The sequence below is a fragment of the Lacerta agilis genome, chromosome 1 (genome assembly GCF_009819535.1).
Source record: "Lacerta agilis isolate rLacAgi1 chromosome 1, rLacAgi1.pri, whole genome shotgun sequence".
NCBI classification, from domain to species: Eukaryota; Metazoa; Chordata; class Lepidosauria; order Squamata; family Lacertidae; genus Lacerta; species Lacerta agilis.
Window position 1 is genome coordinate 102,018,008 of NC_046312.1, and position 14,800 is coordinate 102,032,807.

The window sequence follows — 14,800 nt, forward strand, 5'->3', positions numbered from 1 at the left end:
TTGAAAATGTATGCCTCACTTGTCACAATCCTGAAGGTAGTTACAACAATTCACACACACACACACACACACACACACACGTGTCTTATATAAATAACTCCATTAAATGCAGATGGCAGGCTTCCTGCTTCTCTCTCATACAGGAAGGAATGTCCGCAACATAGAATCATAGTCTTTATGGTGTGCAGTAACTGTTGTTTTACCTTCACCCAGATTGGGGTTCAAAAAATCCAATTGACAAATGCAGTTGGGAATTATGAACCGGAAGAAAATAACAACGCTAACTTGCCCTAACTCACTACATATAATACAGCATTGATCCTAAAAGATCTAGCCCATAGCGCAAAAAGTATTATCTCTCCAAAGAGTTATTGCAAAGAGGCAAGGTAATAGAAGCAGAGATAACAACAGCAAAGGCTAGCTTTATAATGAAATGCATACTAACTGGGGTGAATCCCCTGAACTAGTCAGAAGCCTTTAAAGCTAGAACTTTCTGGCACAGTTGAAACAACTTCCCTGTTAGCAGGCCCTGACCTTGGAGCACAGTAAGGTAAAGGCAAAGGGACCCCTGACCATTGGGTCCAGTCGTGTCCGACTCTGGGGTTGAGGCGCTCATCTCATGTTACTGGCCGAGGGAGCCAGCGTACAGCTTCCAGGTCATGTGGCCAGCATGACAAAGCTGCTTCTGGTGAACCTTCCCACCAGAGCGGTACCTATTTATCTACTTGCACTTTTGACATGCTTTCGAACTGCTAGGTGGGCAGGAGCAGGGACCGAGCAACAGGAGCTCACCCTGTCGCGGGGATTCGAACCACTGACCTTCTGATCATCAAGCCCTAGGCTCTGTGGTTTAACCCACAGCGCCACCCGCATCCCTTTCTGGCACAGTTGAAACAACTTCCCTGTTTGCAGGCCCTGACCTTGGAGCACAGTAGAATCAGATAATTGGGTGCCTCAGCCCAATGAGATCATTCCAACTGCTGAGAAGTAGCTTCTATCCTAAGGCCAGCTTTCACCCAGATCTTTTGCTACCCTTCCACTTCCCCTTCACCAGCTACATGCCTTCAAAACAATATTGCTTTCAGGTCATACACGCAGACTCTCCAAGTGTCCCTATTTTCCAGGGACATCCCTGATTTAGAGAAGCCGTTCCAGTTTCTGTTTGGATCCTGGAATGTCCTACTTTTCCTTAGGATGTCCCTATTTTCATTGGAGAAATGTTGGAGGGTATGGAGTTATCTGACCCCCGAGCTGTCTGAAGACAATCCTGTATAGGGAAGTTTTTTTTTTAAAAAAAAAAATGTTTTGTTATGTTTTTATATATGTTGGAAGCTGCCCAGAGTTGCTGGGGCAACCCAGTAAGATGTGTGGGGTGTAAATAGTAAAATTATCATTATGGAATGGGACGTCCCTATTTCCATCAGAGAAATGTTGGAGGGGATGTACATGGAGTCCACAATCCTTGGCTCCATCCAATCTCGATAATTTTTGGATCCAGCCTACAAAGCACGAATAACATTTCTCGCTGTTCTTCCTATGGCTTCCTTCTGTTAATTACATTGTCAGACTAATTTGTCATCCTTGTTTTCATTTTTACAGTTTGTATTATACACACATTATTTCTCTAGTTTGTATTCTTCTCATTAGGTTAAAGATGACAGAAATGTATTTGAATTTGAATTTATTTTTATGGTCACAGACCAACTCAAGACAGAAATGTATGTTTCTGGTTGTTTTTTAGCTGATAGACCTGCACACACAAAAAAAATTATTCCATTTTCTGTCCAGACCAATATAGCTGGAATTTAGACATTTATTGACCACCCATTAACAATGCCCTCTGGGCTGTTCACACAAACTCCAAACAATAACGAAGTTGAAACATTAAAATCAATGCAATATCCACAGAAAAGCTGGCACAAGCAGCATAAAATCATTCTTGAATTAATGAGTTTAAAAACCAGACAAACAAATACCAATTTTTTTATTAAACTGATGGGGGTGGGGGGAATGGAAGCTGTACAGTTTGCTTTGTTAGCTGCACAGAACTATTCATCAGTAATATGTGAGCAGAGCAGATTATTTTAAAGGCAGAGTGGAAAGCACTTAATGTGGAGGAAGTTACGTGTGTTGGAATCCCATTGAACTCAGAGCAACATAGTAGTGCTTTAATGTGCTGTGGATAGTACGTATAGCATATGCACTTCAAAACAGCAGCCTTGTTCATGAGGGCTTTCTGCCTCTAGAACATGCATAAGGAACCTGTAGCATTCCAACTCGCATCAACTAACATAGCCTGTGTTGAAGTATGGTGGGAGCTGCTGTCTCACAACATCTGGAGGACTACACATTATCCATTCCTGCTCTAGAAGCAAGGCTCTGTGTGTTACTCCTACCTGGACTACAAATCCTATGTCCAAATGGGTGCTTCATACATTGGTCACCTCTCTGTTCCAGCTGCCATATATCCCTCTTCAAAGAATGCAGTAATAAGTTGTTCCAAAAGGGGTGCACGGGGGGGGGGGGGAAGCAGCAGCTGGATTTAACCATCTAGATTCCCTTTATTCTACCGAATGGATGGTTATTGAAGGCTCTGTGAATGCAGGCCTGGCAATAGTGCACATGCGTATTTGGGGCCAGAGAGATTTACTTGCATGGAAAATTACCTGCTTGCATATTTATTTTTTGTTTTATAGAAAGATTGTTGTTTGCCCAATTATTGATGTGATCAGCGATGACACTTTTGAGTATATGGCTGGGTCAGACATGACTTACGGAGGTTTTAACTGGAAACTTAATTTTCGTTGGTATCCTGTTCCCCAGAGAGAGATGGACAGAAGAAAAGGAGACAGAACATTGCCTGTGAGGTAAGAGGTAGGGACAAAGAATGATTTTTTTAATCACTTGTTGTGTATGTACAAGAAGTATCAGTGTGTAGACTTATAATTCAGGTTAGATTCATGGAAAAAGCGTAATGTATCATGTAGATTAGAAGAATACAAGATTTACTTCAATGTAATATGTAATATGAAACACAATAAGAACCAAGAATATAGTTACGGTTGTCTTATACGCTTGACATTTTAAAGCTATTTTCTTTGAGCATTGTTGGAAAAGGGTATAGCTCAACAGCAGAACATCTGCTTTGCATGCAGAAGACCCTAGGTTCAGTCCCTGGCATTTCTAAATTGAGCTGGGAAATAAATTATGGAGAGTAGCGTCCACTGTGGTGATTGTTGACGGAACTTAGATACACCAATGTACTGTTTTAGTTAGCTGTTTCCTATGTTCTTGTATTTGAGGGTATGTTCTTTTTGCTAGTTTAAAAACAGGAACGTTAGGAAGAGGATATATTCCTTTAAGCAAACATAATCTGAAAGACAGATTTTGAACGTATAAGTGTCTCCTGAGAATCTTAATAGATAGCCCTTTGCCTGACTCTGCAAGGAGTAAGTCCATTTGTGGAAAAGGATTTTGTAATGTTTTTGCTGGTGGAGGAACCTGAAGCAGAATTTCTGAAGATGATTTCCCCACATAAATTGGCTTGTAGGCGGTCCATCAGATACTGTGATCCCAAGCTGAGAAGCACTTTAAGGTCAGTAGTAGCAGCACATTGAAAATGGACCGATAGCCAGTTCAGATGTTGCAGCACTGGTGAGATATGTTGCCCACTCATTCCCAAGTTAGCATTCTCATAGCTGAACACTGCAATGTTTGAACCATATACAAAATCTACTCATATACTGGCCCAGCTGGAGAATTATAGTGCATAGAAAACTGGGGCTAGGGATGATCCAGGTCAGGGCCACAATTGGGGGCAGAAGGTTAAATGGGGGCAGAAGGTTAAACAAACACACACACACACACACACACACACACACACACACACTGCTGGGATTTTGATATTTGTCCAAAAACAACAACCCTGCACTTTAGGATGGAGCTACATGATAATGCCTTGCATTGCTTGATCCATAACTACTGAGGGTTGTATTCATCCAACTTTTACTCAGCATACACCTGTTGAAATTGATGGCCATGACTAACTTAAATCCATTAATTTCAGTAGGCCTACTCTGTGTTAAAGTTAGTTTAATACTGTCCTGTGCCACACTGGGGAAAAGGGAAAAAGCAGTACATTATATTCCTTGGAGAGGGAAGTGCTTGGTGAGCAGTCTTGCACTCAACTAGACATGGATGAGACCTTTTATCTTTAATTGGCAGTCTTGCATAATCCCTAAAGTAATCAACTTCCAATTTTAAGGGATTTAATACATTCAGTATATGGCTGCCTCCATAAGCTTTCATTTTTAAAAAAGCAATTTTTTAGTCCTCAGCATTCCAGGGAAATTTTTTGAAAACATTACGCTAAGAAGTCTGTAACCAAACCACAGCAAAATAACCCAAGGGTACTTAAAAAATGTCAATATTTTCATCAAAATGATGTGTGCTCGTGGACCTGGCTAATGATTTTGAGTATTTGGGGCTGTCATCTCTGTGTTGTTATTGCCTTTTTAATGTTGACGTTTTTCAGTGAACTTCTGACAAGCATTGGAAAGAATGTAATTAGTCAAAGTATGGGTAACTTCAGTGTGCATTGAAAAAAGCTATTTAATCTGTATAGCCTGTGATCTGTAAGGAATTAATTAGATGTATATTTTTAAATGTGTTTGTGAATCCCGTTCCCCCCAGTTCAAGTAGTTCGTCATGTCTTTCATTTGGAAGCAGTTTTTGAGCCCAGTTCCGATAGTTTCCCCAGAATATGCATGCATATACACAAACACACACAAATCGTTGGAAGGAAGGTGGGGTTACACAAATGTTCACTGACAAAAGGTGAGATTTGCATTTGAGCACATGTTGTGTACATGGAATGATAGGAGAGAAGAGAGGACTGGTAATTAAGGCTTTATCATACACCTTCAACTCCCTTAGAATTTCCCATCCTTGTGTTGTGTATGATCAGTGATGGTGCATGAGGGGAAGATGGAGAGGGAATGGCACCCTACCGGCATTTTCCAGAATAAGGAAGGGCATTGGTGAAGTCAGGGGTGAACTGGTGGTTTGGCAGCATCTGTGCCACCCAGAATTTCAACTCTCAGGTTTCCTGACCTTGCTAACAGTTCTCCCCATCCCAGCAAATGCAATTCCACTTGCCTTCATGTTCTCCTGCTGATATTCATGAAATCTCATGGCTTTAGGTCATGGGTAGGCAAACTAAGGCCCATGGGCCTTCTGGATCCGTCCAGGACTTGCTGCGTGTATCACCAGCACGCACGTTCTTTCCCTCTCCCCCCCTCTCCCTCACATGGCAGCGGTGGCGCCTCTTCCCTCCCTCCTCTTGGCTTCTCCCTGCCCTGCCTAGAGGAGGAGGGGGGCTGGGCTTTGTTGGTGCCAGCAGCAGCAGCACTTGAGCAGCCGTCATTTTAAGGAGCCCCTCTCTGGAGCCCTTTCGTGCGCCGTTCATCGTCCCGTGCCGCCAGCCCCTGCCGCTCATAGGTAAGCAGCCACCGGGAGTCATGGTGTTCTTGCATCACCCCCCCCCCCAAAATATAATCCGCCCCCCACAGGGTCTGAGGGGCAGTGGACCGGCCCCCTGCTGAAAAAGTTTGCTGACCCCTGTTTTAGGTGGTCTGGAAGCCCCTGTAGGTCAGATTTAATAGAGACAAACTGCAGCTAGTTTAACTGCACAAGTAACTGTTACTTGCATGTCTTGTGAACTCTGGATGATGTCATTGTCTCTATGAATGAATACCACTAGAGAGGAGATGTGGTCTTCCTCAAGTCTCTTCTTCCCATGCTACACACAGATTGCATTCATGAGCAATTATTTGCACAGCTAAGCTAGCAGCAGTGATCCCTGCAATGGTTCTGTCAATCAGTCCCTAGCAGCTTCATAATGCAGTGTTTTATACATCCCTAATTTGCAACAATATAGGAGTGATCAAAATGTGCTCAATTTTAAGAAGCACAGTTCTGGTTCTATATGCTCACTTGTGGAGACAATGAGTTATATCCAACGAAGTAATAAACAAAGTAGTCCAGTGGGTCTTTTCTGAGTATGACTAATGTTGGCTTTCACCCAATGGAATTCAGTTTCATTTGGGGGTGGGGATCGAGCAGAAGTCGTCATTGTGTGCCTTAGGAATAACAAGCAGCTGATTTGTCATCTTGTATTGTGAGATTATTAAGGAGCTGAAGCAATAGAAGTATCAGCCTTTGCTAGAGTTGGTATAATTTATGGCAAAGGTTAATTAATTCAGTGTCTGTATTGTAAAAACCTGCAGGTAATTGTCATCTAAGATGGTTGTAAGAGAGAACTCTGAGTATAATCTGTTCCTTTGAAAGGAACTTGATATATAGAGCATTTATCATATCTGCATTGAACAGAAGCTATGGGAAGTAATTTTAAAGAGTAATTAGTGGTACTTAATGTTGCAAACAAAGATTCAGAATTCAGTTCAAGCAAATTAAATGCCATTTCAAATTAAATTCAAGCCTATATGGTCCGTTGCTATTTAACATCAATTTCCCCTTATCTTATGCTTCTTTACCTGGAAACAAAGTCTGCAGTCACCAAATCATGTACATTTTAAATAGCCTTATTAAAGGCACTGGACCTTCTCTGAAGGATGCTGCTTATTTTTTCCTGAAATAGCTGCAAAGCAGTCAATTGCAGCATAAACAGAAGAGCCTTATCTCTACTTGCTCTGGTCAGAACCTGGGCATATACACTGTATTACTGATTTAGAAGTCAGGGTTGCACAATCTCAGAACATAATGTGAATGTGGTGAAGGGGCATCTTTGGATATATTCAATAAATGAGGTCAGTGCCTGGAAAAAGTGCCTGTTTAGCAGATTGTATGGTTTCTTATTCAGCCCTGACTTAAACCCATATTGTTTATAGACAGATGGACACTGGACCTTACTGTCCATGGATCGTGGATAAAACATCATATTATTAACTTAGAAACCAAAAGGTGAGAATACAAGAAACTGAATCGCCCATTCTGATATAAAATGAATGCCACATCGATATCTCAGTGTAATAACATTTTAAAATAGTTTCTCATGTGAATAAGCCATCCAGACAATGAGATGGTTCTTTCTGCCCTTTCAATATCTGTATGTCTATCTTTCTCTTCCAAGATAGTCTATTCAGTTTCCCCAGGCCTTCCATTTTCTCCCTTTCTCAACAGTAGTCATTGGCCTGTTTTCTGTTTTCTTTTCTTTTTGGGGTTTCTGGCTCCTTAGCCAGGCATGGTTTATGGAAGCTATAGGGCATGTCCCTGTTCCAGCTGAGCTTTCCTTGAGCATCAGAGTTTTCCTGAGCTCTGGCATATTCTTACATTTTGGTTACTCCTTATTCCTGATTCTGGCTTGCTCCTCCTCCTCCCTCCTGTTTTGTGTCATGGCTAGAGATGTGAAGGCCCCCCAAAAAACAGGAAAAATTCAGGGGGAAGCGTTCCCCCCCTCGTTTTTTTCCTGAAGCCTTTTTTGTTTTTTCCCGTAAAATTGAAAAAATTGAAAAAATAAAAAATAGATTATGGAATGTTTTATTTTAACATGATGAGTAAAACATTTTAAGAGAAGGGGTTCAAATATTTTATAAATCATTTCTAAAAAATATTTATGGTATCAGATTATTCTAATTTCTGTGAGGACAAGCAAATCCTAGGTTACAAACTGAACTCTCCAATGCAAGAACAAGAAAAAGGTTTTAGTTTTGTTTTTGCATGTGTGTGGTATGCATTGGTTCTGTTCCTCTTCACTAGGCCTCAAAGCACTGAAAGGAAATATAGAGCAACAAAAAGGGCCTGAAAGTATATACTTAATTACAGCTCAGAAAATGATTCTGATTAAATTTCATGCCCATTCATTGAAACTTAGTCCCACTTCCTTCTTCAGTTCTTTTTATGAGAATGTTTTTTTAAATACTGTGGAGAGGAAATATAATTGTTACTTCTTGATTTTTAAAAATTGTTTTGTGGAGTTTTTTTTTGTTCCACATAAACTAGTAAACAGTTCAGGAGATTGTTGCTCCATTTGTTACAAATACAAATAAATATTATTTTAAAAGTAAATTCTGTTTGTAATAATTGTTTGGATACACTATATTTTTAATATGCTAGTTGTGATAATTTTATGCCCATTAAAATTGTCCATAGTTATATTTTATGTTTCTAAAGTAACAGAATGCCTTTCAATCTGGAAAAGAAAAAAAAGAAGTGCTAATGTAGCAAAAAAAATTCAATTTTTTCGAAAATGTCCGTTTTTTTCCGAGCTTCAAAATTTCCGGAAATTTTACATCTCTAGTCATGGCGCTGTCACTGTCTCCAGTCCTGGCTGGTTCCACATCTCTTAGCTCCAGGGTCACTTCAGGTTGCTGCCAATAGCCCAGCCCTTAGAGGGCCACAGCAGGTATCATCATCATCTTCATCGTGATTTTGTTTGTATCCTGCCTTTCCACAAAAGAGGAGGAGGAGGAGGAGGAGGAGTTTGGATTTGATATCCCACTTTATCACTACCCGAAGGAGTCTCAAAGCGGCTCACATTCGCCTTTCCCTTCCTCCCCCACAAGAAACACTCTGTGAGGTGAGTAGGGCTGAGAGACTTCGAAGAAGTGTGACTAGCCCAAGGTCACCCAGCAGCTGCATGTGGAGGAGCGGAGACGCGAACCCGGTTCCCCAGATTACGAGTCCACCGCTCTTAACCACTACACCACACTGGCTCTCTGGCAAAAAGAATCATGCTTAAAGCAGCTTACAGCAAAGAAACCAGGAGTAAATCTCAAAAAGTACTCAGGTGTAATAAGCCCAGCCTGGGGAATGCCTTCTGCTCTCTGAGAGTAATACAACCCTATATATTCAAAATGACAAGCGAAGTGAAAACAAGCCCATCAAAATGCAGCATGTAAGTTCAGTTGCATCACCCTATGGTTATTGGCTGTGATGGTGTTGTAGAGCAGCAGAAATAAAAGGAGCACTTCCCTCTGCTTGACCATTGTCCCATCGGGACAGAAACTGAAGAGCTTGAGACATACTGTCAGAGCTCCAGTTTTGAGACTTCTTGTACCTTACACCCTCTCATTCACATGCATGAGCCTTTTGCTTTTATTACTTTGGATCAACGTGTACAGTGCAGTGTCAGTGTTTACACCTAAGACCAAAGTGCTAAGACACAGGCGGTATGCTTTCCATCCATTGGTTTTTGCCTTCCTTGTTGCTTCCCTGTAGGCCAGTTTCATGGTTATATGCTGGGAGGTTATATGTAGTGGAGGAGGAGTTTGGGTGCCCTTCTCTTTACCATAGAGAGAATGTCACTTGTGAGCAGAGGGCCCCCATGCATACAAATCATCCCTCTCAAAAAGGGAGGGAAGCAATCGTGCAAATAAGATTTCTCTGTGATTGGTTATTCATGGGAAGCACCAGCTCATAAACGCCATTATCTGAATGGGGTGTGTGTGTGTGGGAGGGAGGGAGAGAGAGAGAGAGAGAGAGAATGGTGCCCATGTCTTCAAGCCAGCAAACAATTCTACCATTGGGTACGGCTGCTGCATAAAACATAGCTCAAAATCTTCTAGAACCCCCATCTAGGAGAAAAGTGCTTTCCCCCGTTCTATCAGCTGCAGCGTTGTGGTTTTAGATCCATGTACAAGAAATTACTGTACTTTGCTGATTAATCTAGAAAATAGAACTGTGTGGCCATGTAATTTATCAAGAACCTACAACCCAATGAACTCAGTTCCAGCTTAAGACATAGAGGAAGATACTTGCTTGCAGTTCCCAGTTATGAATCAAAAATAATGAGCAGAATTAAGTGGAATAATACATGTTCTTGGGGAAAATCTGAGTGCATATGTTCTATTGAAACCATTGAATAATTCACAAGAAGTAATTATTCATCTTGCACGTGTGTGTGCTTGCGCGCACGCACACACACACACACACACACACACACTTGCAATAGAAGTCTTTTGACTTGAACTATCATGCAAAGAAGGAAAACAGCACATCTCTCACTCCCTACATCCTGTTTGGTTTCTGCTTCCTGCATACCACTTTAAACAGTGGATACCTGAAAAAAGATTGCCTAGACAATCATGGAGACAAGAAGAAGAAACCAGTCTAACCTGCTCTGGTATCAAATATACAATGCATACCTTGTGATAAATCAATGGAATATATTCAATAACAATCAAGTGACTTAAGGCTTATTACTGCATTCTCAGCTCCTCAGTTATGCACTTAGAGTACATGTTTATAATACCCAATAGAGTCAAGTAATCAGATCATTGGAATAAAGCATCCATACTTCATTCTAATGCTTCTATGATGGGTTTTGTTTTGTTTTTAAGTGGAACTTAATATATTTATTGCAGAGTATACATCTCTAAACAGATTTTAAAGAAAATAAACTGATTTAAACTTTATTTTTTTAAAAATATAAAGTATAATGGATAATTTCAGGGATTCAGACAGTATTGTTTGTATAAACCAGCACACTAACTGGATTTGTCTCTTGCAAAATTTTACAATCCTGCAAAGTGATTGTGCCCACCAGTTTCATGAACACTCTCAAGATGGAGTCAAATACATCAAAAGTCTTGCCCCTTAAATATGTCATATTTCATTTAGGTTATTTTAGAAGAGGAGTATAGAAACCCAATACAGTATTCCATTGGCATAAAATATAAGATGATATACATATATAAATTAAAAGCAGCTTTTATCATGCATGCAGGATTTGGCCAGTTTTTGGAATGTGTTCTAAATGCATGCGTCATTTAGATGTATATTGAAGTATGAAGATTTATGCTTTTTTATGTACACTGCCCCAGAACCCGTATGTGGATAAAGGTGCAGTTTAGGTGTCTTAAATAAAGAAATAAATGACCAGAAATTGCATGTGCAGGCAATCGAAACTATGATGCCTAATTATGCACCTTCAGCTTATAGTAAATAGAAAATAATTATGTCTAAAGTGTATGGAGGATATGTGCTATAGTTTCACTTATTAAATTCCACAAAGCATACTTTCAAAAAAAATTCTTTTCCTTTCTGTTTTTGTTTTGTTTTTCAACTAGGACCCCTACTATGGCTGGTGGCCTATTTTCTATTGACAGAAACTACTTTGAAGAGATAGGAACTTACGATGCAGGAATGGATATCTGGGGTGGAGAGAATCTTGAAATGTCTTTTAGGGTAATTTTCTATTTTACTTCCTTTTCTGATAACTGGCACGATTATTCTGTTTTATTTTTTTAATGTTATCGTTTACAATAAGGGTACTTTTTACTTGTTTTATTCACACTGCAATTTTTGGTTTGAAGCTACATTTTTATAGAGTTGTGGGTTTTTATTTTCTTTGGATGCGATATATGACTATTTGGAAGCTCTGCCTTCTTGAAAATTGTGTTTTATTAATTCATTTGTTTATATTATCAAAGCTTTCACTCAAATAATTATAGCAACATATTGAAAAGCATCAAGCTTCTTTGGTTGGAGTTTCCAAATGTTTTTTGTCATGAATTTGCAAAAATAATAATAATGGGGTTCTAAAATTGTGCTTTCCAAATGAGGATCATAATTACAAAGGAATTTAATTTAATTCATGTCCTGGAGCAAACTGACTTAATCTCAGTCATTTGTATGTTTACTGCCCAGGACAAAAATGAAATGGAAATTTTCATGGAAATTTCTTTATTTTGTAAACAACCTTAGTAAATGCATGAAAACTAGAAAACTGAATTCTAGTAGATAACCTGGAAAGTGGAAAGATATGATAAATGATTCAGTATACAATCTTGTGCTGCATTATTTAGAATTGGTTTGCATCTTATAGGATAGGTTAGCCCTCGTACATGCCTCACATAGCAGAACTAATTGCCTATTATATGTAGAGGAAGACTAAGGAACCTTTCTGAGCCCAAGGGTCAGATTCCAGCATGGGTGGGACCAATAAAAAGTACATACATACACTCCCCATCTCTCCAATGATTTTCTTATGGCAGAGTGGAATACACACACAACCTAACTCATTGCTTGGAAGGCAGTAACTGTCCACCCCTCCTGGCTGCTGATAGCTCAAAATCTCTCTTATCCCCTGCATGCTTCTTTCTGGGACACAAAGAGAGCACAATTTCATCTTCCATGCAAGGCACAAATCTCATCAAGAAAGAAGATTCCACCTAAACATTAGGAAGAACTTCCTGACAGTGAGAGCTGTTTGGCAGTGGAATTTGCTACCAAGGAGTGTGGTGGAGTCTCCTTCTTTGGAGGTCTTTAAGCGGAGGCTTGACAGCCATCTGTCAGGAATGCTTTGATGGTGTTTCCTGCTTGGCAGGGGGTTGGACTGTATGGCCCTTGTGGTCTCTTCCAACTCTATGATTCTATGATTCTATGAATTTCTTACACCTCTGTTTTATGGAGCCAGGAAAGGCAATTGAACATGGAGGATTTGGTGCCACCACTCCTCTCTGCTGCCATCGGCTCCTGCCTAGTAAATCAGCAGCACTACATTAGATGAATTGGGAAAGGATGGAAACATCTACTCCGTCTTAAAGTTTCTGACAACCTGTGGAAACCTCCAGTAGCTTGAAATTTATTGCAAGCAATGTTGCCAGAGATGGAAAGTCGCCAAATTCAAGCACAGCTGATAGCACTGACGGGAGTCAATGTCATAGGGCAGATCGAAATAAAGATCACACAGGTAGGAGAGATAGATCCCATCCACCCACAAGCCATACTTGGGAGAGGACATAGCAGCCAACCCCTCACACCATATCAGCTTTGGACATGCACTGAAGTAGTAGGAGTCTTTTGGCTTTCCAGTGTCTCCCAGCTTAGCCCAAAGCAAGTGGATAATCCTTTCCTTCAGAGGGAGGACACAATAATTCACTTACCGTAGTTCATACTTGGGAGCACTGGAAATCTGCATCTGAGTAACACCCAACCCACTGTAAGGTGAGTGCATGGCCAGAACGTTGTTGTTGTTCAGTCGTTCAGTCGTGTCCGACTCTTCGTGACCCCATGGACCAGAGCATGCCAGGCATGCCTATCCTTCACTGCCTCTCATAGTTTGGCCAAACTCATGTTAGTAGCTTCGAGAACACTGTCCAACCATCTCATCCTCTGTTGTCCCCTTCTCCTTGTGCCCTCCATCTTTCCCAACATCAGGGTCTTTCTAGGGAGTCTTCTCTTCTCATGAGGTGGCCAAAGTACTGGAGCCTCAACTTCAGGATCTGTCCTTCTAGTGAGCACTCAGGGCTGATTTCTTTGAGAATGGATAGGTTTGATCTTCTTGCAGTCCATGGGACTCTCAAGAGCCTCCTCCAGCACCATAATTCAAAAGCATCAATTCTTCGGCGATCAGCCTTCTTGATGGTCCAGCTCTCACTTCCGTACATTACTACTGGGAAAACCATAGCTTTAACTATACGGACCTTTGTCGGCAAGGTGATGTCTTTGCTTTTTAAGATGCTGTCTAGGTACAGAACGTTGTGTATGTTTAATTCTCACGGAAAGCAATAGAATTCAAAATGCTTTATATTTGGGCTATTCTTTTAATAGATTCTGAATGTTTACAATTGACATTTTTGCTAATGTGTGGGCGAGAATTTCTGAACGTAACTATTATGTAGGTTTAAGCTCTTAATCAGAGATCATCCATGGGGAAACCTAGACATTCAGCTCACCCCTCTTAACCACTCTAATGTAGGGCAGTGTACACACACACACACACACACACACACACACAATATTGCATCAAATGTTGCTGTTAAATCTTCCTTTAATTTAAAAAGCTTTGCTGTGTATATGCCTAAATCCATATTCCTGGTTATGTTCCCTGCTAATCACTTGATTGGTAGACCCCCTGGCTTTAGAGGAAGAACTGTGCTTTTGATAGGCAGAGAGTGTTACAGTAGGATAGGTTCCCAAGGATTATCTCCTGGAACTAGCAATGAGAAACAGTGACTCTTCTATTCTTCGGCTATGTTGGGGTTTTTTTTTTTTCCTTGTCACAAGATGTAGCTAATCCTGTATCTTATTATAGCTAATCCTAAACTGATGTGCTTGGAAGGGTAGAGTTTATATCCTGCTGTTGAGCTTTTTTTTTTACTGAGGTTCAGAATTCTTGCAGCACAATTATTCACATAATTTTTACTTTTATTTCAGATGCTGTACTTAAAACAAAATAACTGGCATTTTAGGGTTTGCTTTTTAAGAGGACTTTAGTTAGGATGCAAAACAGTTTCTGAAAGATATGTGCAAACTTGTGTTCCTTTTTTCGAAATCCTACCTAAGAGACAATGGAAATTATTTGCAAAACCTAACACTGTATAGGATGCATGCATAAAGCATCTGAATTAGGATGGATTATTTTACTAAACTATTAACTGAAAGGGGCATGCTGCTCTGGTATGTGGACCCTTGTTTATTCACATTCTAATGCAATGTAAGACTGGATAGGCTAGTATTATTTTTAATAATTAAATTTCTACACTGCCTTTCAAAGATTACAGGACTGTTTACAACATAAAATGACTAGAGAAGCCTATGTTAGAGTAAAGATTGAACTGGACAGGTTTATTTTGTGTGTGCCTGACCTCATATCCATTGTGGACCTGGGCAGTGGGGTGCATAGAGGGCAGGTGAATACCAAGAGGCATGTATTGGGTTCAAATTAGACCTCAACTTGATTGAGTACAGATGAAACAGGTTTGGCACAGGCACTGGGTATGTAGTCAATGATCAACCAGCCTGCCCATTGGCATATGGACATTTGTGGTCGACCAAT

The 14,800-nt window shown here is 40.4% G+C and overlaps 1 protein-coding gene across 2 annotated transcripts in view; it reads left to right on the forward strand.

Moving 5' to 3' along the window:
• The window catches only part of GALNT13 (polypeptide N-acetylgalactosaminyltransferase 13), a 143,734-nt gene that overhangs the window by 73,183 nt on the left and 55,751 nt on the right, over window positions 1-14,800 (forward strand). For both annotated transcript variants that reach the window (XM_033165124.1, XM_033165134.1), the window contains exons 6-7: window positions 2,697-2,867; window positions 11,088-11,205. In XM_033165124.1, coding sequence (XP_033021015.1) covers window positions 2,697-2,867; window positions 11,088-11,205 — 289 coding nt within the window. The remainder of the gene's footprint in view (window positions 1-2,696; window positions 2,868-11,087; window positions 11,206-14,800) is intronic.